General features: G+C 39.1%; 1 protein-coding gene across 4 annotated transcripts in view; it reads right to left on the bottom strand.

The window, feature by feature from the left end:
* Ptbp2 (polypyrimidine tract binding protein 2) overlaps window positions 1-10,911 on the bottom strand; it is a 71,954-nt gene extending 61,043 nt beyond the window's left edge. The window contains exons 1-2 of one of the 4 annotated variants that reach the window (XM_008833679.3): window positions 10,593-10,911; window positions 8,935-8,965 (exon numbers count right to left, since the gene is read on the bottom strand). In XM_008833679.3, the coding sequence (XP_008831901.1) occupies window positions 8,935-8,965; window positions 10,593-10,600 (39 nt within the window). In that variant the 5' untranslated portion in view covers window positions 10,601-10,911. The remainder of the gene's footprint in view (window positions 1-8,934; window positions 8,966-10,592) is intronic. The other 3 variants (XM_008833680.3, XM_008833681.2, XM_008833682.3) reach the window with 3 other exon arrangements.
* Between the last annotated feature and the right edge of the window lie 3,105 nt (window positions 10,912-14,016).

Here is a 14,016-nt window from a genome sequence, read left to right as displayed (position 1 = left end):
AAAAAAAAATTCTCTCAGTGGGGACCGGGGCTCACCTAATCAGGATAGACTGACTGACCAACAAACCCTAAGGATTCTCCCATCTCTACACCACCCTATTGGGGTTACAGACACACAGTATAAAATATATTCAGGCTACATGACACTGGCACTTATATTTCTTGATAGTAAAATACAATCCCTACCCAAAAATATTCAGGAGTATCTAGTAAAATTACATTTACATTATACAACTTCATATTTAGGAACTATTCTAAAGAAACACAATTTTTTCATACTAATGAAAGTACACAGATAAAGCTATTCACTGCAGCATAATCTGTAAAAAAGTATAGAAAGAGATGAAATACTTTCCTTATGATAGCCATGCAGTGAGCTCCAGGATGTGTTTACCAGTAAGTAAAACACCACAATATAAAACATTACACAGGCTGTACTACTTTCTACCTATTGTGGGAAGGGGAATGCAGGAAGAAATTTATACAAACATATATTGAATAAAAGAGTAGGATAAACCATCAATCAACAAAAGTGGACATATATAAGGAGAATACAAAGGAGTGGCTTAGCCAGACTTTTCTGAATGCACGTTGCTACAGAGTGATTATGTTTTTCACCTTAGAAAAAATTTTAAGTTAAAAAAAATTAAAAATCAAAATGAAAAATGAAAAAATTTGACCCTTAATTTGACAATGGAATAAGATCAATAAACTCTAAACTCAGTGATTATACTATGCCTTCTTTATGTAATGTACTCTAAAGATTTTTCAGGGTCCAAGAGCTACAAACATAAAATCAACTAAGCAAAAACTGTAACTTTAGGAATGAGAAATAACAAATGAGCTCTGAATGTGTTTCTATCAAACAAACAAATGCTAACAATCTTAAAGCAAGTACCACTCTGGCACCTACATTATTGTCAGTTCTGAGTAGCATTTCCCATGCTCTTAGAACTGGGACTTTTTAAAAATAAATAACCGATTAAAAAAAAGAAAAAAATTAAGTATTAAAACGCCACCTAGCCCAACAGGAAATAATTTAAGCACTTTAAATGAAGAATCACTGTAAGACTAGAAAATAAGTGTTAAATTTTTTTGTTTTCAAATGATAATAACAAAGAGAAGGAATTCAACACTACATTGGAGGTTGTTCATCAGGAAAACTGGGATGGCAGAGGAGCTCAGGAGGCCTCATCCTCCTGAGGGACTACTGGCAGTTAATGGCTGCTGGGAACCAGGTGTCATTTTCTTCAGTGGTATACCCATTGATAAGCTGCCCATAATATAATAACCTCCCACCCAGACTCATCGAGAAAGCCCAATTACACTCATGAGTTACACACACACACACACACACACACACACACACACACACACACACACACACACACAGAGGAAAGTAGAAGGACATCTTGGGAAGAAGAGGGAGGAGAATTTTCAGCAGAAGAGGGAGAAGGAATGAGAGTGTAATGGGGTGAAAATGACTAAAGTTCATTATAAACATGTATGAAACTTTCAAAGAACAAATAAAGTCTATCTTGCTTTTATTTACTGAAATCGGGTCTCCCTGTAGCCCCAGCTGGCCCGGAACTTGCAGTGTAGATGGCCTAGATCTCACAGAGATTTGCCTGCCTTGGCCACCAGAGTGCTGGGATTGAAGGCATGCACCACACTTGGCCCTCCTTTTATTTTTAAGATGGGAGAGGGTGAAGGACTTCAAATGACCAAATAGTTTATGAGTAAAGTTCCTAAGGATTTCTAATATATGGAGAGGAAAAAAAGAATATACCATTTTCATAATAATCATAAAATTATGTAATCATTTGCTACTAAAACTACCAGGTGAAAGGATGGGAGTATTCAGTAATGAATATGTTGAGCTGACAATACCTCACCCTACTGATAAATGTTAACATCACAAAAAGAAAACCAGACATTCTGTTCCTGCAGTAATACAACAGGACTTACATGGTGTATATTTACAAAATATTCTTGCTAAAAATTAAACCTGTATTTGAGATCAAGCCTTATCTCCCTGTAAGTTTACAGCAAATAGAATATGGGGAACATATGAAATGAAGTATAATCAGAATACAGAAAAGTGGAAATCATAGAGATGACCTAGTTTCTCTAACAAAAACATTCAATGTGATGGTATGGTGATCAGGATTTATTGATATAAGAGACATTAATCAAATCAACATGTTAGCTTTTCTTTGTTTCTAATATTTAAAAAAGGAGGACTGAATGCTGCTGGGGAGCAGAAGACATCAGGAAATTATTTTAAATTTTACTCTGCAAAATAATGGTGTCAGTATAATTAACAGATAATACTTAACCTTGGATGCATTTTTAAAGAAAAATACTAAAGAACTCAAAATCAATTTAAAGAGAACAAAAGTATCATTCTATTTGTGTGGTAAAACTTTTTAAAGCATTCTTAATTTGGCTTTATTCACAAAGCATTAGAAAATAAAATTAATACTTTTTCCTATAAAAGCAACAAAGTATCACAAAAAGTTACCACATTTCTGAGCAACAATTCTTTCTATCTTTTGTAATGAATTTTTAACATAAGGGTATCATAATCCATTACTGATCTGTCATCAGTCCTAAAAATCCTCAACTCATAGCTAAATTATTACATTTGTCAAATCAATTCCCCAGATGCTGTGACTAATTCCATATACCCATTCTGCTTCATATGCTAATGTTTAGGTGTTTATCTTTCAAAGACAAGAACTCCTTAAAAATAAAAATACAACTCTAATACTATTAGGACATCAAAAACTTAATATTGTCAAATGATAAATTTGTGTTACAATTTGTAATGTCTAAAGTTATACTGTTTTACTGGGTTGTTTTTAAGTGGATGAAAGGATCAGAATAGCTAGACAATGGATGGGCTCACATTACCTCTTAAAATTTCTTTTCAGGTAGACGTTCTCTACCTTTTTAAAAAAATCATTTTATTTGTTACTAAGAGCTGATTTTGCACATACAGACTTCCCTACAGTCTGCATTTACTTACTGTATTCTGACATAATTTACTATGTACTCTTGAACTTCCAGTTCACTGGAAGTTGGACCTGATCAGGTTCTCTGTTGGATTTTGGTAATAATGAGAATACTCTTCCATGAAAAGACAAGGCATCTAACATGTGTGAATATGTATATAATGTCTATTCTCAAGAATATTCCTTGTATTTTTCTCTTCCCCTTGTGTTGCCAGGCTTAGTTTGTGAGCAATAAACAATGCTAAATGACTGACTGCATTTCTGCAAGTCAACACAGCTTCTGTCATTCCTTCAACATGTTCCTCCATCTTTCAATCTATCTACAAGAAGTAGCCTACTATTACCAGGAAACCCACTCTGATCCTGTCAATGGAAAGTAATCTTACTAGTGGGGGCTAGAGAAATGTCTCGGTGGCTGAGTCCTCTTGCAGAGGACCTGAGTTTGGTTGACAGCATCCACACTGGATGGTTCACAATTGCCTGTAACTCCAGCTCCAGGGGATTCAGCCTCAGGATACTCACATGTACACAACATAATTAAAAATAAAATAAAATAAAAACCCACTGTAGCTATGCAGTGTTTTCCAAGTAGATGCAGTCCTCCTAGAAGACACAGACCCTTCTGGATCTTCAACAAATAGGAATGTAGTGCAATAAAGGTGGTATTTTTTTATTGCTATATAGTTCATCAGTATTAGCATATTAAATCTTCCAACAGGGGGATTAAGAATTATCTATTAAATATGCACAATTAATAATGGAGGAACAATTAACAAACTCTCTTTTCAGAGGATGTTTTATCTCCACTTTTTTAGCTACTATTTTGCACAAAGCTGTCATTCAACAAGCACATTCAAAATGTTCATATATTAGAATTTTAATAAAAATACTCTAGCACAAAGTGTGTAAAACTTAAGAAAAACCTCTTAAGATTCATTGAGATTGGGGCTGGAGAGATGGCTCAGTGGTTAAGAGCACTGGCTGCCCTTGCAGAGGACTCAGGTTCAATTCCCAGCACCCACATGGCAGCTAACAACCGGTCCCTAACTCCATTTCCAGGGGAATCTGATGCCCTCTTCTGACCTCTGCAGACATTGCATGACACGGGTATACCTACATACACGCAGGCAATATACTCATACACTAAAATAAAAATGTTTTTTAAAAAGATTAATCAAAATCTTAAAAATCAAGTTTTGAAACATATCTATGTTCAACTATTAACAAAAAGCTGTTTAGTATTATTTAATTGTAATTATCTCAGCAAGCCAACGAAGATGAATTTAATAGTCATATTACAACAAACTGAGTTCAGAAATTTATAATAAATACTTTTAGAACACTAGTGAAACCCAATTTGGAAAAAAATACTCGTTTTAATAAACAGATATACTTCATTAGTCCTCCAGTTATAACAATACCTTGATTTAGCTTACTAAAAAAAGAATTGCTACAAATTTGGCCATACTTAAAATTCTGCATCTCAAGTTGTTATATGAAGTAGTCATCAGCCAATCAAAAAATTTAGACTGTGTATATTCTATGAAAAGCAGTATGTCAAGATTTGAAGGATATCATGAAATTATCTAAGAGGCAAATATATACAAAAGGTATTACAAAAGGTAAGCCAATGACATCAGCTTCAACACTAAGTAGAAGAAACTAAACACAGGCAGGAAAAAAAAAACAGAAATCATGAAAAAGACAAAAAACAGAAAACTCAATAAAGCTGATCTGAGATTATTAATCTGTCAACAATCAAGACTGACAAGGAAAAAAATAGAAAACTTGAACATTATCAGGAACCTGAGAGCTGGTATGATTACAGGGTGTCAGAAGTAGAAAGGATAATATTGAACCCATTCTATACAAAATCAAATTCCAAAAGGTCACCCAAGAAGAAATAGGTACCCTGAATAACTGCTCTAGTAAATAAATTCCACGTGCAGTTTACAACTTCCCCACAGCAAAAACAAGCACTAGACTTACATAACTTCACTTTCAAATTACTTAAGTAGCAATGAGGCTTTGCCCTTAAATGTTTTGAACAATTCATGATTAAGGAAGAAGTAATACCACCAAGTAGTCACACTAATATCAGGAACAAGGTAAAACTGCTCACTCTCATCACCTCTGTTCAGCATAGCACTTACATGACAATGACATAGGCAAAAACGAAAAAGAAAAGCCAGAACCCAAATACAAAAGAGTTTGGAGAACACTGTCTTGAGTACAACCAGACATAGATGGGCAAGGTGAAAGAAAAATCTGGTTCACTCTAATACCAAAGGCCAGGAAATACCTAGGGATGAGTCCAACCCCCAAATGTACAAAATCTTACACTGAAATCTTTAAAAAATAACCAGAAAAGTTAGACCTATAAGAATGAAGAGATAAACTAGATTTTGTCATGCATAGGAGGACTCAATATTTAAATGTGAATTTTCCTCAAGCTGCTTCAGACTTCAATCATGTACAGCATGCTTTACTCAGAAGGGCCAAAACAACCTTGAAAAAGGACAGAGGTGGAAAACGAAGACACCCTGGTTTCAAGAGTCAAACACATAATTTGATTAAAATATGCTCTCGGCATCTAGATAAGACAAAAATGGGTAAAGAAAGAGCAGAATACAAAAACAGAATCACATGTAAGCAACTGATTTTTGACAAAGCTACAAGCCTAAATAATGAAGAAAACGGTTTTTAGTAAATGATGCTGGAAAACGTATATTCCCATCTAAAATCAAAAGTTTTTGACCCATACTTTGGACCTTTTCCAAAGAGTTAACTCGGCCTGACTTGGGGCTGTCTGGGCTTTTCCTCTCCTCACCTTTCTCTAATGAAGAAAACGGTTTTTAGTAAATGATGCTGGAAAACGTATATTCCCATGTAAAATCAAAAGTTTTTGACCCATACTTTGGACCTTTTCCAAAGAGTGAACTCGGCCTGACTTGGGGGCTGTCTGGGCTTTTCCTCTCCTCACCTTTCTTCTCAGTTTGTGCTTCATCTACAGCCTTCCTCTCTATTTCTTTCACCATCTTTTCTCCTAGTTCCTACTAGTTTTGTTGTGGTTTTTAATCCAACAAAATGGAAAGATCTTTAAAAACAAGAATCCAAAATGGAGAAAAGAGACCTGAGTACTAAACCAAAATGAAAATATCTGTCTTGGTTAGACTAAAGCGACTTAGGTTTGACACCAAACTGTACCATCCATAAAAGAAAAGTTGACTACTTGGAGTTCACAAGCGAACTGCTGCTCTTCAAAAAGCACTAGAGAACGCAAAAAATGACAGAAAAACATATGCAAGCCGTTAATTAATAAAGTATTAATAATGTACCCAGAAAAAAAGCTTCTCAAAATTCAAAAATGAAGCCCGTTTTTTAAAAGGTAGGGCAAAAGATTTCAAGAGATAATAAACAGCTGACAAAAGACACACTGAAGGATGCTCATAACAGACACTACAGAAATGAAAATGAAAACCACAATAAAATGATCAATTCAAACCCACTAGACAGTAAGAAATACTGACTAGTCTCTGGAGGAACTGAAAATTTCAAACCCTGCTGACAGCAAGGTGGTACAACCACTGTGGAAAACAGGCTGCAGTTTCTCACGATGGTTAGCAAATGCCTAATAAATGACCCAGCCAAGAGAAATAAAAGCATATTCCTGCATACAAATATGCAAATATGCAGAAATGTTCACAGCAGTCTTCTAACAGCCCCAAACTGGAAACAACACAAATGCCCAGTATGAGTTTTTAATTACCATACAGCCACATGGTATTCTGATACTAAGTAGATAAAAATGAACTATTGATACTATTGACATGTATAAATCACTTTAAAAAATTATGCTAAGTGATTTAGACAAGATTTTCCTTCCATGATTCCATTTACTTTAAATTCTAAAAATAACTGTGGGGCTGGTGAGATGGCTCACCGGTTAAAAGCACTGTTCTTAAAGAGGACCTGGGTTCGATTCCCAGCACCCATATGGCGTCTATGAACCATCCTTGACTCCAGTTCCAGGGGAATCCAAAGCCCTATTCTAACTTCCGCGGCACTGCACATGGGTGCACTCACATACATGCAGGCAATACACTCACACACTTAAAATAAAAATAATAAAGAAAATATTTTTAAAAAAAAACTGCAGTGACAGATCATGGCATCTTAGGGAAAGAAAGGCAGGAGAGAGTACCACAAAGGGTTCCAGATGTTTGTATCTTGATTGTGGTGATAGCGTCACAAGTTTAAACTTATTATAAAACTGCATATTTAAATACAGGCAATTTATGTCATATATACCACAATAAAAATTTTCTAAAAAGGGTCAGAGCGCTTAGTTGCGATACAGTTGTACAAAAAAAGGCATATATGTGGTAACGTATAAATCAGTTAATTTTTAAAAATGTCAAAGAATTTTAGAACTTTAGAAAAAGAACTTAGGACAAAGGAGAAATACACGTTTTCTAAACACGCTACCACTTTCATTCTTTTTTAACTTGTAAGAAAGTTTAAGTACTTGTACATACATCTGAAACCAAACAAAAGTTCTTAACCAACAGCCTAGAAAACTATATAAAACTAATTTTAGCATTGCCAACTTTACATTGAACAGTGTTGTTGTTTTTTTTTAATAGTTAATTATCATTTTCTAAAGTTTTCTCCTTGAACTACCATACAGAAAACTGGTAAAACCAACCTCATATCCCAGTAGCCTAATCTAAGTCTCTTCAACTTTTTTTCCTGCCTACTGATTTGAGGTCTTGTGTATAAACTTTTCTTCTGCTGATAATGGACCACAACATATAATTCATTCATTCATTCATTCATTCATTCATCCTTACAAAGAAACCTTGCAACATTTTCTCTTTTACAAAATTCAAAGAAATCTATTTGGATGGTAACTACAATAACACAAATTTGCATTCTTGAAATATTCCTGACTTTAAATTTCACTAACTTCCTCAATTTGAAAAATTTGACAGTCAATAACTAAATGTTCTACACTATGCAGCTCAAGAAATAACCAAAATATTAAAGCATGGACATCTAGTTCAGTATCAAATAGAAAAACAAAGTAACATCTCCAAAAATACCTTGACAAATTATTAAATCATCATGGATGCAATTTTTTTTAATTCCAAAAACCATATTGAACGTCAACCTCACAAAAGCAAGCATACTTGTACTAACTCTCCTAAGATGATTCATATTTGAGGGCAGTGGTTGAAAGGCAGGAAAACTGTCCTTGTTCCAGCCTTGGGCAATTAAAAAGCTGAATGCCCTATGCCCTATAGGGCAACAGGCTTGCATCAAAAAATTGCAATGCACCAAGGAAATGAAACATGGTAGGCATGAAAATTAAACTTTAAAGGATGAACAGTTTTCCTAATCAAAGTGTAAGTGAAGACTTGCTTAACAGACAAAACTCTTTACACACTCAAGTTTAAATTACTTCAACAGTTTTTTCTTTTTTGGTGGTTTTTTTTTTGAGTTGAACAACTCATTTCTAATGATTCATCACTAGCAAAAAACATTTTCACTCTCATAAAATAGAAGAGTCAAACTATCTTAGACTAAGAGTTAACATCACTAAGTTAAAAAAAAAAAATCAGCTTATCTACACAATTCTGTGTTCACATGTTCACAAGTCATGTACATCGTCTTATTAATTCCTTGAATGCCATTCAGACTTACTGTAAATGTTATTCTTGCAGACTGTTCAGTTCTAGAAATGTTTACAGGCATTTAGACTATCCAACTTTATGGTTGTTTATACAACCTGACTTTACAAATTAAAAGAAATATTTCATGGTTGGGTCTTGTTAGCTTTCAAAGCTAATTCCCCTCCTTGTGATGGTCATATATTCACCATTCCTAGTTTTCAAATGTCAAACACAATCTCCTACCTTCACACCAACAGCAACCTCGGTGACAATTCTGTAAAGAAAAAGACAATAGTGTCAACCTCTCACTATTCTAATGATCACTGACTTTAAAACGTCAATCTCATAAATTCTTGACACCATTTGAATGGAAAAAAAAAACAAAAACACACAGATGCTCAGTGATGCTTCTTTGTACTGTTAGAAACCTGGTTTTCCAGAAATAACTTTTAAGCAAGAGATGAAATCCTGCCAGCTTACGGTAATGTCTAATAACCTGTAATAGCAAGAAGATGGAAATCCAAAACACTATGCCATTCCCATGTTGCTGGTATAGTTAAGTCAGCAACACAAGTCCTTTGGTATTCTAGATAGACTCTAGGGAACAAGAAACATGAATTCCTGCTCCAAGTTTTGCCCTCAGTTCCCTGCTGTACTCTGTGTGTGTGGGGGGGGAGGATAACAGAACTTGTCTGAATCTACGTTTCATACAGAAAATAATCTCCCATTAAGATTAGCTGTGGCATTATAGCTATGGTCTGCTAACTTTATCAAAAAGACCAAAAAAAAAAAAAAAAACCTCCAAACTCTACACTGTTCACCAACATCATAAACAGATTTTACTTTAAGCTCGTCAAAAGGCTGACACTGATTTTAATAAATGTACGTGTTAACTGAGTCCTTTTTAACAACCTTAAACGGGCTGTGTACAGTGAGTTCAACTGAGTCATTTCAGACGCAGAGCAGGCGCGACCCTCCCTGGTCCTCATCTTTTCCCAGACCTCTCTCTTCTCACTCGGCTTCCTCCACTCCAGCTCTCAAAGATGCAACACAATTCTGTTTAGTGTTTGTTTACTGCTGCTATTTTAGGTGGGGTTTTGATTTTTTTGTAGTTTGGGGGGTTTTTCCAGAAACTGGCCAAAGTAGCTTAAAGGACGGCCCTGTCTGGACGCTCCGCTAGGGTCTCTGCCATGGTTCGGTGGCCTTTGCCCATGTGACTGATGTCGACCTCCAACACTTTGTGGGTTTTGTTTGGTTTATGATTTTAATTTCTGGGCCTTGGGGGTCAGGCCTTGGATGTGTTTTGTTTTGTTTTCTTAGGCCTCTTGCCGGCCTCCCGCCCCCGCTCCCAGACTCGGAGGAAAACAAAGGAGTGTGACATGTGCCCTCCTCCCTCCCGCCGCCGCGCACCCTCCCTTCCCGCGGCTCCCACTCGGCTCTCCGCAGTTCCCGCCTCCCGCATCCTCTCCCCGCCCGGACCGCTCAGGCGAGGCCGGGGATGGCGGGCCTCGGGCCTCCTCGCAGGCCGCCCCGGCGTCCCCGCCCGCGCCCGCCGCAGCCACCCGGAGGTTCGGGTCCCCGCGCGGCGTCGACATGGCTCCCGAGGGGGCAGGGCTGCGCCTGGGCTCCCGCTCCATCCCCCGCCGGGCCCGAGCTGCTGCCACGGGGCCGAGTCCCCGCCGTCGCCCGAGGCCTGCCCGGCCTCCCAGCCCCGGCTGCGGTTGGCGCTGGCGGCCGGGGCCGCTGAGGGAAGCTCGGGGAGGGGTGTGTGCGGTGGGGCGGGGGTTGGGTAACGGCGGCGCGGCCTGGGAGGGGCCGCTCGACACTGGCTCCCCGACCCCGGCCGCAGCTCGGCCGGACCCCTCTCCCTCACACATCTCCTCACGGGCCCCGTTACCTACCCGTCCATTGCCGAACCGGACAAAGCTTCGCCTCCAAGAACCGAGCCACGCAGCCAGCGAGCCACACAAGCGACGAGAAAATGGCGGCCAGGGCCCGACGGAAATTGCCGAAGGTGCCGGAGCGCACGGGGCAGCGCGCGGCAGCGGCGGCGGCGGAAAGAGCCGAGCGCGCGGGCGCCCGGCGGCGGGAGACGAGCGGCGGGGCACAGGGACCGGGGAGTGGGCGCCTCCGCAGTTGGCCGCCTCCGCCCGCCCGCACGCCGGCCTCCTGCCCTCTGCGACGTGCCTTGCTGCAGTGGCAGGCTGGGCGTCCTGGGTTCCCAGGCTTGGGTGATGTGAGCGGGACACCTCCCAGCCTGGCACGCTACCCCAGGCTGGCCCTGGACTGCAGGATTGCGCCCAGGCTGCCTCCACTTTTCCCTCCAATCCTGGTCCCACCTCGGTTACTTCCACCCACACAGGCCAATCCCAGCCCCAGTCAGTTTCCCTTCCACCCACCCAGACCAAGGGGAAAATACTTTCTTAGCTTGCGCCCTTTACCATGTTTTTATGTACAAACCTTGTCCATCATCAAAAGCGAAATCTTACCCCACTAACTAGGACCACTGCTTAGTAAAAACCAATGTTACTTATCAGACAGAAACATTGCTTTTGCTTCCAAACCTAGAATCAATCAGGCCAAGTGGAAGAAAGCGTGATTCACATTTTAGTTCATAATTAATATGCGTCTGTCAAATTTTTTTCAAGTGTCCGGGGTGGGAAGTAAGAGTGTGTGTGTGTGTGTGTGTGTGTGTGTGTGTCTGTGTGTAGAGTCTTAACATTTAGGGGTGTAGAAAAGAGGTTAGGAATGAAGCCAATTGAGTTAGTCATTAGTTAGTTACATAGGATGAAGATGTTAAAATGGCCTCGACAAATTCCCTCCTCTTTCCATAAGACTCCAAGTCTCAGTTTTAACTGCATAGTACTCGTTTTCCTTTAATGTCAACAAATTTTGAAAAGTTTCGGTTTGGGGGAAATTCTCTCAATGCATGACACTAATGCCAGCACCCTTTCTTTAATGCTTCACCAGCACCCCCAGCACATACCATTCCCTGTGTCTCTGGTTAGTCTAATGCTCACTCCAGATCTGCCCGTATCTCATTCAGAAAAACCTCCTACACTTTATCAACTGGACTTTCACTACACTCAATAGTAGATTGTATATATAATTTCTAAAACAATAGGTCAGGACCTAATGAGACACTGTTTCAAAAGCACACACACACACACACACACACACACACACAGAGTTGCTCTAGGAACATTAACACACACACACACACACACACACACACACACACACACACAGAGTTGCTCTAGGAACATCAAAGCCACCAAAATGGTCAAAAATTCTTGGTTTGCCTCAGGGTTTGTCAATCCTTTAAAAAAAAAATCTAATTTTCTGTAATTCCTCCTGTTTGTCTAAACTGTTGACATATGCAACATAAAGGACCCATTATCATTGCCATTAATAATTACTTTTCATTTATTTGTGGGTTTGTGCATGTAGTTCATTTAACAATTAAATATGTAAACTCCCAAAGGGCAGAAATTGCAGCCTTAATTCTCTATATTCCACACATTGCCTCAATCACTATTGATTAATTGGTTCTTACTTTATCTTGGCAAAGACAAACTGCCCTCGGAGGCAGAATTTTTACTGTCAAGTGTCAAGTATTCACTAAAATGCATTCTCTTCCTAACAAGAGAACAAACATATAACATAGTATGCTTGCTTATTTAAGTAAACACTTCCACGGAAACGATTTGAAGTAGTTCACGTTAAGACAGAAATCACTAGCCCAGAGTGGTGGTGCATGCCTTTAATCCCAGCACGAGAGAGGCAGAGGCAAGTGGATGTCTGTGAGACTGAGACCAGCCTGGTCTACATAGCCAGTTCTTTGCCAGCTAAGGCTACAGGGAAATCCTGTCCAAAAAAATAGACATAAAATACAAGATTTTAAAATGAGGTAGGATGTGAGTCAGGAATGAGGCTAATGCAGTAGGTATAGGAATAGGCTTTCTTCCCCCATTTATCTCAGGTTTTACTTTCAGTGACTGGTTCAGAGGTACACTGTGGCCTGAAAATAGTAAAATAGTAAGTAGAAAAATCTAGAAATAATGTACAAGTTTTAAAATACGCACCTTGGCTGTTAGGTTTTTTGGCTTTTTTGTTGTTGTTTGTTTTTTATTTTGTTTTTGTTTTTCTTTTTGAGACAGGGTCTCCCTGTGGCCCCAACTGACCAGGAACTAGCTATGTAGACCAGGCCGGCCTTGAATTCACAGAGATCCTCCTACCTCTACCTCTCAAGTGTTGGGATCAAAGTCGTGCACCACCATGCCTGGCAGTTTTGTTAGTTTTTATTGTCAACTTGACACAACACAACCGTAGAATCACCTCAGAAGAGGGAATCTCAATTGAAGAATTTCCCAGATCAGCTTGGCCTCTTGCTATATCCGTGAGAAATTGGCTTGACTGATGATTTCTGTATGAGAGCCCAACCAACTGTGGGCAAAACCATCTCTAAGAAGGTAGGTGTGGGCGATATAAAGAAAGCTAGCTAAGCAAGCCAGACAGCAAGTCAGTAAGGAGCATTCCTCCAGGGTTTCTGCTCCAGGTTCCTGCCTTGAGTTCCTGTCCTGACTTCCCTCAGTAATGGACTGTGACCTAGAAGTATAAGATAAAGTAAATCCTTTTCTCCCCAAGTTGCTTTTGGTCATGGTGTTTATCATAGCAACAAAAAACAAACTAGAATAGCACAATTTTGAATAAAGCATAATGAAATCTTTACTATCCCTCTCTGCCTATCCAGGACATGAATCTTCTCTACATCTAGCATATCTAGTCTGTATATGCTACCTTCCAGTTATTCACTGGTAGTGGGCTCTCACCAGTTCCTGGTATCTCAGGGTTTGTGTAATTAAGGGTCCCTTATATTACATAATAATGGTCCTGAAACACAAGAGCAGTGATGCTGGCTATTTGGGTATGCTAAGAAGTTGTAAAGTGTGATGGTGAAAGTGCAAACAGATATTTTAGGACACAGAACCCACATTTACATGACTTTAATGTGTTTTGACATTCACTCTGTTTTTATTAGTTGTTAATCTCTTATTGTATCTAATATATTATAGTATAAGGTAAACATCTTAAGCATAGCTATACAGAAAGAAATGACAGAAACGGTGTTTGGCACTATCTGCAATTTCAGGCACCAGGAGGGTGAGGTGAGACCATACTCCTGTGAATGGGGGTCATGACTGCATGCCAGAAAAACATACTGGTGGAAAACTGGCTTCACATTTGAGATGTTTCCTGCAGTAGCTATGAGACATGAGGCATGTTCACTACAACACAAGGAAGAAGTATTCTTTCTTGGAAATA

The sequence above is a fragment of the Nannospalax galili genome, unplaced genomic scaffold (assembly GCF_000622305.1).
Source record: "Nannospalax galili isolate Female #2095 unplaced genomic scaffold, S.galili_v1.0 scaffold255, whole genome shotgun sequence".
NCBI lineage: Eukaryota > Metazoa > Chordata > Mammalia > Rodentia > Spalacidae > Nannospalax > Nannospalax galili.
The sequence above is the reverse complement of the archived record's forward strand: the minus strand, read 5'-3'. Positions and strand labels throughout refer to the sequence as shown.